The following is a 16,161-nucleotide window of genomic DNA, read 5'->3' on the forward strand; positions in this document are numbered from 1 at the left end:
TTCTATGTTCATGTAGCATATAACTTTTCCCTACCCCCCTGGAAAGTTCCAGCTGTTCGAGTCTCTCTCTCTCTCTCCCTTGCTCGAAAGCCCAACTATCTACGGTCGCTTCCTGCTCAATTTTTCTTGACCACTTCCACTCTCTCATGCCATTGCAGTGTACACAGATGGCTCTAAGTCTTCTGACGGTGTAGGATTTGCAGTATTGTTTCCGGACAGCGTCGTACGAGGGCATTTACTATATTCGGCTAGTATTTTTACTGATGAATTGTTTGCCATTCTTGCAGCACTTATCTGTATTGCATCTATGCCTGTGTCATCATTTGTGGTTGTCTCAGGCTCCCTTAGTGCTTTACAGGCTATACAGAAATTTGATACACCTCACCCCTTAGTCCTCCGTATCCAACTTTGGATATACCGCATCTGTACCAAGCATAAAGATATTGTTTTTTGTTGGGTCCCTGGTCATTTTGACGTACACGGCAATGAACAGGCAGACACTGCTGCGTGGTCAGCAGTACATGACCTACAAGTTTCATAGAGGTATTCCATTTACGGACTATTTTGCTGCAATAGCTACCCACCTTCACAGCCGTTGGCAACAACGTTGGTCTACTATGCTCGGTAACAAACTTCAATCTATTAAACCGAGTATACGTTACTGGCCATCGTCTTGTCACAAGTGTCGAGGTTGGGAGACCACTCTCTCCCGTCTTCGCATTGGCCATACTTGTCTTACTCATGGATATCTCGTGGAGAGGCGCCCTGCTCCTCTGTGTGAATTGTCAGGTTCCATTATCAGTCAGCCACATTCTGTTAGACTGCCCACTTTATCAACGAGCACGAAGAATTTACCTCTGTCGTCATCTTCGCTCAGCTGCTCTCTTTACCTTCCCTTCTAGCTGATGGACCCATCTTTCATCCACACTCATTGACTTTTTGACAACAACTGACTTACTTCACAAACTCTGATACCTTTAGCCCTTTCTACCTCAATCTCTTGCTACCCTCTACCTGCGAACTATTCTCTGCCCTGCTGTTTTCTGTAACCTACTGATCATCCTTGCCCCCTTCTGCTGCCCAATACCCTCGCTTCCTTCCCTACTCTGCAGTGCTGTATAGCCCTTGTGGCTTAGCGCTTGTTTTTTATTATAATAATAATATAGCAATATCGACCCTTCCCCCTCCCTCCCTCCTAACAATGCAGCTGAGTGAGTCAATGTAAACTGGGTCAGTTACCATTCCTTGGATCGAACCTATTTACCTAGCATTCTCAGGTGGTTGTATAACCTCTATGGAACTATCATGTCCTAATACAATAATTATAAGCATAGCTCTAGTAAACACCAAGTTAAATCAAATAAATCTTAGTTGTGACGATGAAAGAATTGACAGGAAATGAATGTTTGGTAGTGGGCAGGCTTTCAGCAAGTTTCTCTAACAGTTCTTACATCTTCTAACATAAGACACTCTAGTTCTGTTAGTCCATTTCCCAGGACTGCGTGACCAGTCTTGCTGCATCTGATACACGTGCTTCTTTCTACGCACTGGTCCCCTCAAGGAAGGTTCCTTGATGTTGGTGAGGGGCTCTTGATTTAGGGAATTGGATCTGTGCTCCAGTTCCCCGAATTAAGCCTGAATGCCTTCCACATCCCCCCCACAGGCGCTGTATAATCCTCCAGGTTTAGCGCTTCCCCCTTGATTATAATAATAATAATTCTACGCACTGGCAGTATCCCACCAAGGTGGGGTGGCCTGAAAGGAAAAACGAAAGTTTCTCCTTTTAAGTTTAGTAATATATACAGGAGAAGGGGTTACTAACCCCTTGATCCTGGTATTTTAGTCTCGTCTTACGACACGCATGGCTTACGGACGAAGAATTCTGTTCCATTTCCCCCATGGAGATACACAGCGGCGGGGCGGCTGATTCAAAGCCCTGCCTGCCTGGTATACTTCTTATACAGAGATTTTTTTTCTTCTGAGTATTCGACAATATTAGACAAACTGGCTTGTCTGCCCAAATTTGCTGTACTTCACAAACCTTTTATGTACAACTGTTGTGGAAATTTAAATTTACCTGGATGTAACTCATAAGGTACATACCAGTAAATGGTAACAAAGATAATTATTATTTATCAAAGTTACATAGACAAGTAGGAATTTTGAGACGCCTAGGTTGCAAAAAGTGTCCCCCTTCGATACCTACAACTGTCATATCCACAAGTTGCTCTTGACCTATATTAATTGCAAATGAAATATACATCATCAGGAATTCTGGTAAAATTTAATATAAACATGTGAACTGTATATTAAAATTAATGATTACATATACACATTTTATGTAACAGAAGGAGAATTTATAATTATAACACTCGCCAATTAGTATGGAGATTACATTGTGTCATATACAGAACCCCCCTCTACCTAAATTTTTAATGATAATACTGGCCAGAATTACAAACACAATTTAGATAGCTTATCTGAGGTTCCTGGAGCTGTCTTGTCCATCTGCTTAATGCTCAAATTATGCAGGACTGCACATCCAACAATTTCAGCTCCTATTTGAGAGGTTTTAAGCCCAATATAACCCCTAGAGCGACGAAAATTATACGCATTACATTAACGTGTTTGTATCACATTAATAAAAAATGGCGTCTCTCCCTGCCCCCCAGCGCAGGCGCAGAACTTCCCTCTCGAGTCTTTTTCATTTACTAATTAATTTTTATTAAATACAATGTATTACACTAATTTTCATAAAAAATACACTCTGAATTTTTCGGAAAATACATTGTTTTCCACAACTGTACTTAGTTTACATTGAAATTTAAGCACAAAGGCCTACCAGAAGTTAGTGACTGGTACCATGGTATCTAACAGCTACCTTGTATGAATGTATTAACCTGGCCAGGCAGCCTCGTGGCTGCCAACGAATGAATCACTTCAGAGTATCAATACAATTGCCGGGGAATTTTTGCTGGCTTCTGCAACTTCCTGCGTGTTGACAAACTCCTTTACTGTATTATTGCCAAATTGATCTGCGCATTGCTAACTACACCTAGACGAAATATTCCATTGATTAGCAAGTGATAACTGGCAAAAATTTCCCTTGCAATATAAGTGGCACCCACCATACACCAGATAAGTGGATAATCACATTCTGTTCAGTCTAAAATCTGCTGATCTCTGTATCACATAAATCTCCTGATTCCTTGACTCTCTCAATATCTTGTTAACATATGGTTTGATTTCTATACTTATTTTTCATGCATTTCTGAAACAATTTGAGAGGTTGACTAAATTAATTTAACCCACTTTTGAATTTAAGTATTACTTGAGAAAAATAGTCCAGGGATAGTCATTGAGATCACTAATGTCTTTGAACTATCCTGAGTATTGGCAACTATCAACTAGTTATTCTAAAGAATTGTTATCGCTGAATGGTGACTAATGTAGATTTAAATTCTCTCCCATCCTGCCTTCCTGTACATGTTCACTGGTTCTGCTCACATTCCTCACATTGATGTCGAAATCAGTTTTTCTGCAGAATGTTGGTCGAGCACAATCAAAACTTGTAAATATTGTTCTTTAATTAAAAGTTAACTGATATAGCATCACTTGACACATGTCAGCTGCTCTACCCTGCTTACAGTAACTCTCAACGTAGGTTTAAACTACCATGCAGCTGCCGCAGCAGCAAGATGCCGGCGGCAGCTACGGAATACACCGTCGAATTTTGACGTATATATTAACCAAGACTCGCACCTTAACTTAAAAATAAAGCTCCAGGCACAAGATCTTTTCTTTTAGGAAATGAAGATTACGAGAAAATATCTTCAGAGTTTGAAAGATATAAACTTGATATTCAAACACGAGTTATTTGAGGTGCTGAAAGAGTAGGCTAGTAGAATAGAACAGCATAAGTTGTAAGCAATTATAACAGCAGGAAACAAACTACCAACTAATGTAAGTGCAATGCTAATAGTCGTTCAAGAACCAGCTGGATAAGTACTTGTTAGGTACATTATTAAACTTGCTACATTGTGTTCTAGCGGTAGCAGTTAGCAGAGCCTTGCCGACATGCTGGCTCTGTATTAATCTATAAAGACTGCTGGGTCAGCTCAAAATGTTTTTTATTAGAAAACAGAAATGAGCGAGTGCACACATTGTAGTGGGGTACGGTAAGGGAGAAACTGTGCCCAGTACTCGCAACCTCGTTCAACTTGATAAACAAATACTGTACTGAACTCGTACAAGCAGTTATCAACATAGACTAGATGAGGGCAGTCTGAAGCAAACGAAGACTGACATTTATTCATCGATAATAAATTGATAACGGAGAAAGTGGAAAATATATTCTTAACAGAATGGTGGTAATCAGAAAGACGACCCACTGGTACACAGTTCTGAGTGGCAGTGTAGTATTAAGAGCCACTGGTACAGTTCTGAGTGGCAGTGTAGTAGTAAGAGCAGCATGATACTCGTACTAACTCAGTACTTGTAGGCCTCATTTTCCAGCCATTTGCATCTCTTCCGTAAATTTAATGTTTTCTAATGTATTAGTATTCTACCCCCCCCTAAATCCCCCCTCTCCTAGGCCGCCATTGGCTAGAGGGTGAGGAGAGCCTTGTGCATTCCTATCCATGACTGGTAGACACGCTATAAAACAACCGTAAATCTAGGTAATGTAGTTCTCAGCAGGATGACCAAGTGTGGAAAATCTTGTCAAGTGCGGGTAACAGAAGCAGTAACCATCACAAGGGTATCAGCAGATATCTACACCACTGTCAGACACTGGTTCTTGTGGTGTTGACAGACTGTCAGATATGCAGAATAATTAATGTTTGTAGAGACAAGTTTGCTCATATAAATGATTTTTTGTATTAACCTGTAAACTGAAGAACTTTCCTGTAAGTTGATAGACAAAGTTTTATATTAAAAAAAAATTGTTACTGAAGATATTGTTGTAACATTAATGGTTTCCATTATCAATAAGAGTTTTACATTTTTCTCCGTCTGAGCAGGGAAGTGTTGAGGTGGTGTAACCAGAGTGTGAAGTACAGAAGTTTGTCTGGTCGCTGCAACAATCTTTGGTACCCAGAGTATGGTACCAGTGGTCAAGTTCTTACTAGACTACTGAATCCTGTCTATGGTGAGGCTGCCTAGCTAGCGAGAACTTTGAATGATGCAACTGTGTGTGGGGAGGGAGGGTTACGTGCGGTGCAGCTGTGTGTAAGGGGGCGGGGTAGGCCTTTCCGCTTTTATCACAGGTCTCACAATTTCCAGAGTGCTTATACACCTCGAAAAAAGTGATTATACATTAATTTTATGTTTAAGTGATACTGGTTATTTTAAGTGGTGATGAACCCTGGCAATTAACTATCTAATGTCCTCTAGTTGATGGAGATTAGTTTAGTGCTAATAAATTTAGTGAATATTTTAGTAATTTTGGGAACATGATTTATTGAGAATTGCTGCATTATATAAATGAACTATTTGCCCGAATTTAGCAAATTACTCTTTTTCCACTTTGCTTGGTGGAGATGGAGAGATGATGAGGACGAGGTCAGTACACGGTGACCTGCTGCCCAACCCTCGGGTCATCAGTCTCCTGGCAAGTCTCGTGCCTTCTGCTGCTCACACTCGACACAATCTCCTGTTTATGCAGATGGGTCAGTTTATTGACCATGACTACTCTATCACCACTGTCAGCAAAGGTGAGGCTATGTACGAACTTGATTACGTCTTTTTCCGGTTATCAGTGAACAAAGTATTTGTTGCCAGTGCAATAAAACTGTCAAAGCTTCGAGGCATAAATGAGTTTGCTGAAAGATACGATTCTGAAAATATTTAATCAACTAGACAATTATATATTTTTAAGACGTCATGATTGTAGTACTGTATAGTGTTGAGGGCAGCGGTTTCCATTAGTAGTCGACGAGCTATTTCATGAAATATTCGTCTGAACATTAAAATGGTATAAAATACCGACAGGTTGTTAGATAAGACACAAACCTCTTCAAGGGGGGCTCCTTGGAGTGGTGAAGAGGCTCTTGTTCTAAGGAATTAGCCCTGTCGGTCTTCTTCCTCAGACCGAACCTAATTACCCCCCATTCTCCCCTCCCCTATCCCATCCTCCCCATCCTCCCCTTTTTCCATTCCTCCTCCTCCTCCTCACCCCTCCCTTTTGCCCTTCCTCTTTTTGGCCTTTGGGATTTCTCCCACAGGCGCGCTAGTTCCTAGGTAGGGGAAAGGACACTGGGGTCCATCCCATTCCGTTGAGGTTCTTGGCGGTGGTGTAGTTTGCCGTGGAATCTGGATTGCCTGGGGATGTCCCGATCCCTCTCCGGTATCCCGGAGTAGCTATGGGTGTCTTTCGGGCGACGGGTGTATCTCTGGAAGCCACCTTTCGGATTCCGGGGGTGGTGGCCGAAGGAGGTATGCTTTGTGGCGGATATCTGGCCGCCCTCTTTTGTCCACCGAGGTAGCTCGGCAGATGTGAGGTTGCTATCCCGGATTGCTGGTTTACTGGCATGAAGGGTAGGGTATGGCACGGGTTCCATGCTGCATCTGCGCTACTAGTGGTGTTGAGGTCCTCTTGGGTGCGGAGGGAGATTTCCGGCCCTTTCATTCCTCCTGGGAACTATTCCTCCCCGCTCCCCCCTTTTTTTATTCTTTTTTATTTTTATTTTCTTTCTTTTTTTTCTTAAAAACAAAAAGCAAAGGAGTAACCTAACCATGGCAGCCCTAGTTCATCAACCCACTACCCCCGGGCCCCTTCTTGATACCGTACCCCATTCTGACCCTGCCTTGTGTTTAGACCACTCTTCGGACACTCCTGATGCCCCTGTACCTCTTGCTGGTGCTGTTTCCTCACCTGCTTCAGGTACCGGGGCTTCGACTGACTCCTTTGATTTGTCTGAACTCCGCTCTCCTTTGACTATGCTTCCAGCTTCTCCCTCTACGGTATGGCAATTTTCGAATCGCCCGCCCATTTCACGCCGGACCAACTCCGGTCCTACTCCTAAACGCCAACGTCAATCTCCTGATGATGCTCCTTCGTTACCTTCCCATTCTACTCGGAAAAGACCGACACGTCAAGCACTCCCTCTCCATGCTCAGTTTTGGACCACACAATGGACTAAATTCTTTACTTTAAGACCTACTTCTTCTTCTGCCTACCTTTCTGACCATAGTATTGGCAAAGCGCTCCTGCGTCATGTTGGTAGAGATATTTCATTTCATGCTCTCAAGAGCGGTATGCACATCGTCACTGTCCAGAATGCTGCCCAAGCTCATGATCTTTCTCTCCTTTCGAATATTGATACTACTCCTGTCACTATTGAAAAACATCTTTCTCTCAATTCTTGTAGTGGTACTGTCATTCTGCCTCATACCATAGTCCAACAGAATTTCCAGTCATGTGGCAATGACATTTTTGAACAGCTGGAACTCCAGGATCTCCCAATCCTCAAAGTACACACTTATGTCCTTCCTGCCCGGGGGCGGAGACGTTACCCTTGCAATGTGGCTCGTTTAACTTTTGACAGCCGAGAACTCCCGTCCTCTGTATATGTCGCGGGACATCGGTTACAAGTTCGAAAGGTGATACCTACACCGCAACAATGTAGAAATTGCTGGCATTTTGGTCACCCAGCGAAATATTGCAGATCTATGGCCGAATGCCCAGTCTGTGGTGCCGACGACCATTCTAATACATCTTGCAGTCAACCTCCATCTTGCCTTAATTGTAATGAAGCTCACCCTTCGTACTCCCGCCGTTGCCAGGTCTACTTAAATGAACGTGAAATCTTTTGCCTCAAAGAGGCAGGTCTCCCTTATGCTATGGCAGTTACTCATCTCCGCCTCCAAGGGAGACTACCCCGTGTTTCTTATTCTCGTGTTTCCAAACATCCCCCCACTTCTGGGGTCCCATCTTCTGCAGCCTCCTCTGTTGTTACCCCTCCCATAGCCACTACGGCATCTAATCCTTTTGCTGTCCTTGGCTCTGACGTCCCGACTACAACTCAGTCTGTTCTCACATCTTCGCGTCCTTCCTCACAAGCCCCAGTATCGACAAGACCTCGTATGACACCCAATACCAATCGCCCCTCTACTCAAAAGTCCAAAAAATCCACATTGCTCAAATCTTCTTTGCCCCTTCCTTCCCTTCTTCCACCTCCACACTTTACATTTCCAGTCTCTGTACCTAGTTCTTCCCCTCTCTCTGGCTCTATTACAAGTGTGGAGATTCACTCTCCTCCTCGTACTATGCCTTCCACACCCGTCCCCTCCCAAGTTTCTCCCTCTTCTGCCACCTCCCAGGTTTCTGCCTCTTCTGTCTCCCCCCACACTTCATCTCCAGTCCCTTACACTCTTCCCTCCCCCTCTACTTTGGTACAGTCCATTACTGTCCCAATCTTTACTCACCCTCCTCCTTCTATCTCCAATATGGTCTCCCATACATCTTTGAATTCAGAAACACTTGAAGCCATTTCAGAATATATTGCAGAGACTAAACCTTCAATGGACACTGATTCACTTCCTGTTCCTTCTCTTCCCTCTCCTCCATCTTCATAACCCCATTCTTCGCAACGCTCCGTTCCTTCGCTACTTGAACGTCTTCCAATGCCACCACACGTTGACTTTTCTAACCCCTCTAGTCCGTAGGTGCCTTTACCTACAGATTCCTGATATTTTCTTCATCGCCAATCATGGCCTATTTACAGTGGAATATCCGCGGCCTCAGGGGTAATCGGGGTGAGCTTTAGATGTTGCTTTCCAGGTTTTCCCCTGTTGGTGCTTGCTTACATGAACCAAAATTACACTCTGCTGTTTTCCAACCTATCTCAGGCTATAATTTATTGTATTCTTCGGATCCTTTCTCAGATGGGACCTTTAATGAAAGTGCCCTTCTACGCAATGATATTCCGTACTGTCAACTATTTGTCCACACCTCGCTGCATTACACTGCAGCCCGTATCCACTTGAATAAGTGGTTTACAATATGTTGTTTATATCTCTCTACTTCTCGAGCATTTTCTATCCCAGACTTTGCCTTTGTTTCATCCTTGCCACCACCACTTCTGTTACTTGGTGATTTTAATGCCCACCATTTCCTCTGGGGGGGGGGTCATTGTGACTCGCGTGGCATCCAGTTGGAGGCTTTTCTCGCCTCTCGCCCCCTCCATGTTTTAAATACGGGTACTCCCACCCATTTTGATCCTCGTACTCATACTCTCTTGCATCGATCTATCAGTCTGCTCTTCCTCCACTGCACTAGACTTCACCTGGTCTGTTCTACCAGACTTACATGACAGCGATCATTTTCCGATCATTCTTACTTCTCCTTCCTATTCACCACCTTTCCGTAGCCCTCGCTGGCAATTTGATCGGGCAAATTGGGATCTTTACTCACACCTCACTGCTTTTAGTGAGGTTCCTTCTTCATCCTCCATTGATGAGCTCCTACACATCTTCTCGACGTCAGTTTATACCGCAGCTTCTCATTCTATACCCCAAACCTCAGGCAGGCATTCTCAGAAGTGCGTGCCTTGGTGGTCTCCTGCTTGTGCTCGTGCAGTACGTTTGAAACGTGCTGCATGGGGCAGGTACCGGTACAATAGAACCGCTGAGAGACTTCTTGATTTTAAGCAGAAGCGTGCGATCGCTCGCCGTGTCATCCGTGAAGCTAAATGCACTTGTTGGCGAGACTGTTTCCACCATCACCTCTGCTTCTTCTATGAGTGCAGTCTGGAAAAAAGTGAGGAAATTGAGTGTTAAATACTCTCCTGACCCGGCTCCTGTTCTACGGGTCGCTGGTGTTGATGTAGCAAACTCTCTCGACGTTGCCATTGAACTTGGCCCACATCTGGTCCGTATTTCCCGATGGCTCCATCTATGCCCTTCGTTTCTTTCATCAAAGTCTGCCAGAGAGTTAGTACCCTTGGACTTTCCTTCTCTCAGAGAAGAACAGTATAATGTGCCTTTTACACTTCAAGAACTGGAGGCAACGCTCTCAGCTTGCCGATCATCGGAAGCTGGGCCAGACGACATTCATATTCGTATGTTACAACATTTACATCGGTCAGCCCTTGTAGTCCTCTTACACCTCTTCAATCTTATTTGGGCACAAGGAGTTCTTCCCCAGCTGTGGAAATCTGCCATTGTTCTCCCTTTCCGCAAACCGGGTACTACAGGACGTGATGCCTCCCACTATCGCCCCATCGCTCTTACTAGTGCAGTTTGCAAAGTGATGGAACGTCTCGTAAATCGACTTTTAATGTGGTATTTAGAGACACACAACAGTCTCTCCGCTAGTCAATATGGCTTTCGTAAGGGTCGTTCTACCATAGACCCCTTACTACGCTTGGATACGTGTGTTCGTAATGCCTTTGCGAATAATCACTCAGTTATTGCCATATTTTTTGACTTTGAGAAGGCATATGACACAACTTGGAGGTATAATATTTTGGCCCAGGCCCATTCCTTAGGCCTCCGAGGCAATCTACCATCCTTCCTTAAGAACTTTTTAACTGACAGACATTTCCGTGTTCGAGTCAATAATGTTCTTTCCCCGGACTTCGTCCAAGCTGAAGGTGTCCCTCAGGGATGTGTTCTAAGCACAACACTGTTTCTCATTGCTATAAATGATTTGGCCTGTTCTTCCACCCAATATTTGGTCATCACTCTGTTGATGACTTCGCTATTGCTTGTGCAGGCGCTGACTGTCATCTTATTGCAGTTTCTCTCCAGCATGCGGTCGACCGTGTTTCCACTTGGGCCACCACTCATGGGTTTAAATTTTCCAGTACCAAAACTCACCAAATTACTTTCACTAGACGCTCTGTTATCTCCGATCATCCTTTGTATCTCTATGGCTCCCGTATCCCCAAACGTGATAGTCAGGTTTCTAGGCCTTCTCTTTGACCGTCGGTTATCCTGGAAACCTCACATTACCTCTCTGAGGGCAACTTGTCACAGCCGGCTAAACTTTCTTAAAACCCTTGCTCATCTTTCCTGGGGAGCTGATCGTCGAACTCTGCTTCGCCTACATTCAGCCCTCGTTTTATCGAAACTCGATTATGGTGACCAGATTTATTCCGCGGCCTCTCCTGCTACTCTCTCTAGCCTTAACTCTATCCATCACCAAGGATTACGTTTGTGCCTTGGTGCTTTTCGCTCTTCCCCTGTTGAGAGCCTCTATACAGAAGCGAATGTTCCATCCTTGTCTAATCGCCATGATGCCCATTGCCTTCGCTACTATGTACGCTCTCACGATCTACACAATCCTTCCATTTATAGAATGGTCACCGATATTAGTAGACATTTTTTATTCGTTCGCCGCCCCTGTTTGCTCCGTCCCTTTTCTTTTCGCCTACATTCACTTTTGTCTTCCCTTCAGTTACCACCTTTTTACGTTCACGTAGCATCTCACTTTTCGCTACCCCCCTGGGAAGTTCCAGCTGTTCGGGTCTGTTCTTTCTCACTCCCTTGCTCGAAAGCTCAACTGCCTACGGTGGCTTCCCGCTCTTTTTCTTGATCACTTCCACTCCCATTCTCATGCCACCGCTGTGTACACAGATGGCTCTAAGTCTTCAGACGGCGTCGGATTCGCAGCAGTGTTTCCGGACAGCGTCGTGCGGGGACATTTACTATCTTCAGCTAGCATTTTTACTGCTGATCTGTATGCCATTCTTACAGCACTTATTCGTATCGCATCTATGCCTGTGTCATCGTTTGTAGTAGTCTCAGACTCCCTTAGTGCTCTACAGGCTATACGAAAATTTGATACATCTCATCCCCTAGTTCTCCGTATCCAACTTTGGCTACGCCGTATCTCTACCAAACATAAAGATATTGTTTTTTGTTGGGTCCCTGGTCATGTCGACGTACAGGGCAATGAACAGGCAGACACTGCTGCGCGGTCAGCAGTACATGACCTACCAATTTCCTATCGAGGTGTTCCATTTCTGGACTATTTTGCTGCAATAGCTACCCACCTTCGCACCCGTTGGCAACAACGTTGGTCAACTCTGCTCGGTAACAAACTTCATTCTATTAAACCGAGCATAGGTTACTGGCCGTCTTCTTGTCATCAGTGCCGAGGTTGGGAGACCACTCTCTCCTGCCTTCGCATTGGTCACACTCGTCTTACTCATGGGTATCTCATGGAGAGGCACCCTGTTCCTCTCTGTGAGCAGTGTCAAGTTCCAGTATCGATTAGCCACATTCTGTTAGACTGCCCTCTCTATCAACGAGCACGCAGAATTTACCTCCAACGTCGTCTTCGTTCTACTACTACCTTTACCTTCCCTTCTTGCTGATGGACCCTCCTTTAATCCTGACTCTCTCATTGACTTCTTGACAACGACTGATTTACTCCACAAACTCTGATACTTTTCGCACTGCCCTCAGCCCTTTCTAGTTCAGTCTCTTGCTGCCCTTTACTCTTTCACCATCCACTACCCCGCTGTTATCCGTAACCTATTACTCATCCATCTCCCTTTTGCCACCTGATGCCCTCGCTTCCTTCCTGCCCTGCAGCGCTGTATAGTCCTTGTGGCTTAGTGCTTCTTTTTGATTATAATAATAATAATAATAATAATAAGACACATAGGCAACAGTTAGGTATCTTTATTTCGAAACGTTTCGCCTACACAGTAGGCTTCTTCAGTCGAGTACAGAAAAGTTGATAGAAGCAGAAGAGACTTGAAGACGATGTAATCAGTCCATCACCCTTAAAGTTGAGGTGGTCAGTCCCTCAGTCTGGAGAAGAGCATTGTTCCATTGTTTCAGACTATGGAACAGTGCTCTTCTCCAGACTGAGGGACTGACCACCTCAACTTTAAGGGTGATGGACTGATTACATCGTCTTCAAGTCTCTTCTGCTTCTATCAACTTTTCTGTACTCGACTGAAGAAGCCTACTGTGTAGGCAAAACGTTTCGAAATAGATACCTATGTGTCTTATCTAACAAATATTCGTCTATTGAGACTGATTACCCCTTTGTTCCTTTACGGAAACTGCTATTAATAGTTACCCTTTCGATTTTAGTATCATGAATATCACTTAAATACTTTTAACCTACTATGATAGGTATAACCACATGTTTATCTTGAAGTCAGATTTTCGGTTCTTCTGGATTTGCATGAAGGAAGAATGGAATCCTGCCCTCCACTGTTGTCTCTACTGGGGAAGCCGGTGACTGAAGCCTGGATATAGATCACATGTTCTCTTTTGGGATTTCATTTATATAGATCTTTGTTTTCATGAAGGTCGTCTAGGAGCAGGAGGTGATAGCTCTGGACGACACTGATAAATAAGGCTATGGTGTGCAAGAGGTGCTCAGAAGAGTTGGGTAAAAGTTACGTAGGGGTAGTTCATTACTAAAACTTCGGATTAGCATGATTTATGTAGTGGGAAGTATTCCCCGAGTCTGCTGACTAACTTTCTCCATCACTGGCGGGAGGTGGACGACTATTTCTTTCACTAGTTTTACTCCCGAGTCTTGAGCTGCAGACAGTGTCAAGGCCTACTGTCACTAACGCCTGCCTGTTTTCCACTAGGGTGGCTGTTAGTGTTACCCATTCTGACGAGTGCTTACTCTTGGGTACTGGTCTTAAGCCCTAATGTGGTACTTCAATCAGTCGATGAATGCTCAGAAGGCACAAGACTTGTAGAACATTCACATAGCACCTGGGTTGTTGGGAGAGGTCAGCAGAATATGCTCAGCTGGGATGTTGATTTGTGCTGTTCTAGGCTGAAGAATAGGGCAAGATGTGCTCTCCAGCATGATCTTCCTTGTTGTGCCTCTCAATCACCTTTGAATGCTTTTTTTTTTCTCTTGTAGTTTCGCTTCACTGTGAGAAGCAGATCCTGTGTCTTGGCGGCAGCAGCAGCAGAGGTTCTCTTTAATCATTGTCAGAGGCTTCCTGTACTGTTTGCCTGTGGGCTGACTTGGTGTGGCCTAGATTTCCGCGTTCTGAGAAGGGAGTTCTTTTGTCATTGGACAGAACGTAAAGTATGCTTTTGTAGGCAGTGATTAGGTCCAGTACACAGCTTTGGTGGTGCCCTTTCATCAAATTCTCTATCATGATTTGGTTCATGCTTAGTCACTCTGATGGGTCGGAGCTGGAGGGAGGTTGCTCTTCCCTTCAATTGCTGGTGAGGACTTTTCTGTGCAGTTGGCACGAGTCTTCTGATACATGCAAAACTCATCGTAATAATTGTTGCTGTTATCATATCAGACTTAGAGGTATTCTCATTCACTGTCTTTGATTCCGAATGAGCTGTTAACTCAACCTGAATACTTTGAGCTGTCGCCTGGACGATGGAGGAGAGTTTTAGCCATGTTGAAACAAAGCTGTGGCGTGGAGTAGTCTTGGTTCTGGGACGATGTCAGGGATGTCAGCAGATGCTGAGGCAGACTCTGCTATGTCAAGCAAATTATAACTTTTCACAAAATATCCACACATGTTACAAGAAGGTAACTATTCTGGTCAGTCTTGGACCTTTAATTTAAAATTTTAAGACACCCCCCTCAAAAAAAAAATAATAAAAATAAATACAGGTTGTGGCATTTTACTGCGAATACATTTCGTCTAGCAGCGACTTCATAAATTTACATGGAGAGTATGACATGGGACAATTTTATGGGTTAGTGGTTCTGAGATGAAAGAGCTAAGTCAGTCCTGTGTTAGTAGCCAACCGAAGTTAAGCAAGTGTCAGGTGATGGTAGAAAGTCCTGCTAAAATCTTAGGTAATATGAAAGATCCTGAATCTAGCTTTATTCAGTGTGGTTAAAACTGCTAAGGAGAATCTATCTGTTGCGGCTACCACTTTCTTTGATAAGTTTTGCTTCTGTCAGGTTCATTAAGTAGATCTTAGTGTTTACTTTTGCTCTGATATGTAAGGTCTTTGGAGATTTCAGATATAAATCTTGTTAAAACGTAGTTGTTCATTGGCAATTTTTCTTGAGTGTTTATGGTTTTAGATGAAATGTTGGCGATTATTATTGGTAATATTTAGCTGATGGGAGCAAGGGGCTAGTTACCCCTTCTCCTGTATGTTACTAAATTTAAAAGGAGAAACTTTGGTTTTTTCTTTTTGGCCACCCTGCCTCAGTGGGATACGGCTGGTATGTTGAAAGATGATGATTTAGCTGATGTATTGGAGCGGTTTGTTGACACTAAGTATAATATATCCACTGAGCGTAGAGTTGGTCTGAGATGTCTAGTATCTTTTCACCTTTCTTTTTGCAGTCTATATTGTAAGTGGTTACTGAAGTTCAGTTAACACTTGATATTTATATTCTTGGAGGGATGCGGCTACGGAAGACTGTGGGGTGCCCTCAGTACCACGGTCTGTTTACCTGGAGAGGGTTTCGGGGGTCAACGCCCCCGCGGCCCGGTCTGAGACCAGGTCTGCTGCGATGTGAATAATACTGTAAGTCACTTTTATTTGTAGGTTCACATCTTGAACCTAAAAAGCTTCTGATCTTTGGAGTCCTCAAAGCACAGAATCTCTTCTACTGATTCATCCCCCGAATTAAGTGTCAATGACTGCCAGTGTCTATACACACCATGTGGACCTAGACAAGATTTCAGCGAATCCTCCGTACACGTAAACACGAAAGTCAAAAAATATTCATGCATGCCAAGGCGACTACACTTAGTGCATACACTCTAAACACAGAACAAACTTAGGAACTTCCCGTAAGCAAAACTTGTGAAAAAGTGATCGTGGAAGAAGGTTCTTGAGTCAGAAGTTACAGCCACAACGAAAAGTATCAATCAAAATTTAGGATCATCCGTGATAACGTAACCTCAGTACCCAGCTGGCTACTCGTGTGACTGTAAAACCTGTCTTGCACCTCAGCACAACTCCACAGCCCATATTCATACCCACGTCTTGTGTGTGAATTGATAGTACCTGGTGGAAGCAACAGTGGTGCAATAATCCACATTGTATATTTACGTGTTTGCGGTGTAGACTGCCATTGGATCGTTAACTCGCAACCTATCCCTTATATTGTTTAAATAATAAGTTATTACAAGGACCCCAATGGAAATCAATCACTTGGACACTTTGGGTTATCATGGAGGATAATCTACACAAGTTGCAATGTATGATAATCTGTGTAACTGTATTTGTGTGTACCTG

At 43.8% G+C, this 16,161-nt stretch overlaps 1 protein-coding gene across 1 annotated transcript in view; it reads left to right on the top strand.

The window, feature by feature from the left end:
* LOC128690512 (salivary peroxidase/catechol oxidase-like) overlaps positions 1–16,161 on the top strand; it is a 210,570-nt gene that overhangs the window by 76,529 nt on the left and 117,880 nt on the right. The window contains exons 4-5 of the mRNA XM_070081961.1: positions 5,022–5,149; positions 5,541–5,714. Of these exons, the coding sequence (XP_069938062.1) occupies positions 5,022–5,149; positions 5,541–5,714 (302 nt within the window). The remainder of the gene's footprint in view (positions 1–5,021; positions 5,150–5,540; positions 5,715–16,161) is intronic.

Source organism: Cherax quadricarinatus, chromosome 1, assembly GCF_038502225.1.
Source record: "Cherax quadricarinatus isolate ZL_2023a chromosome 1, ASM3850222v1, whole genome shotgun sequence".
In the NCBI taxonomy this organism is placed as follows: Eukaryota; Metazoa; Arthropoda; class Malacostraca; order Decapoda; family Parastacidae; genus Cherax; species Cherax quadricarinatus.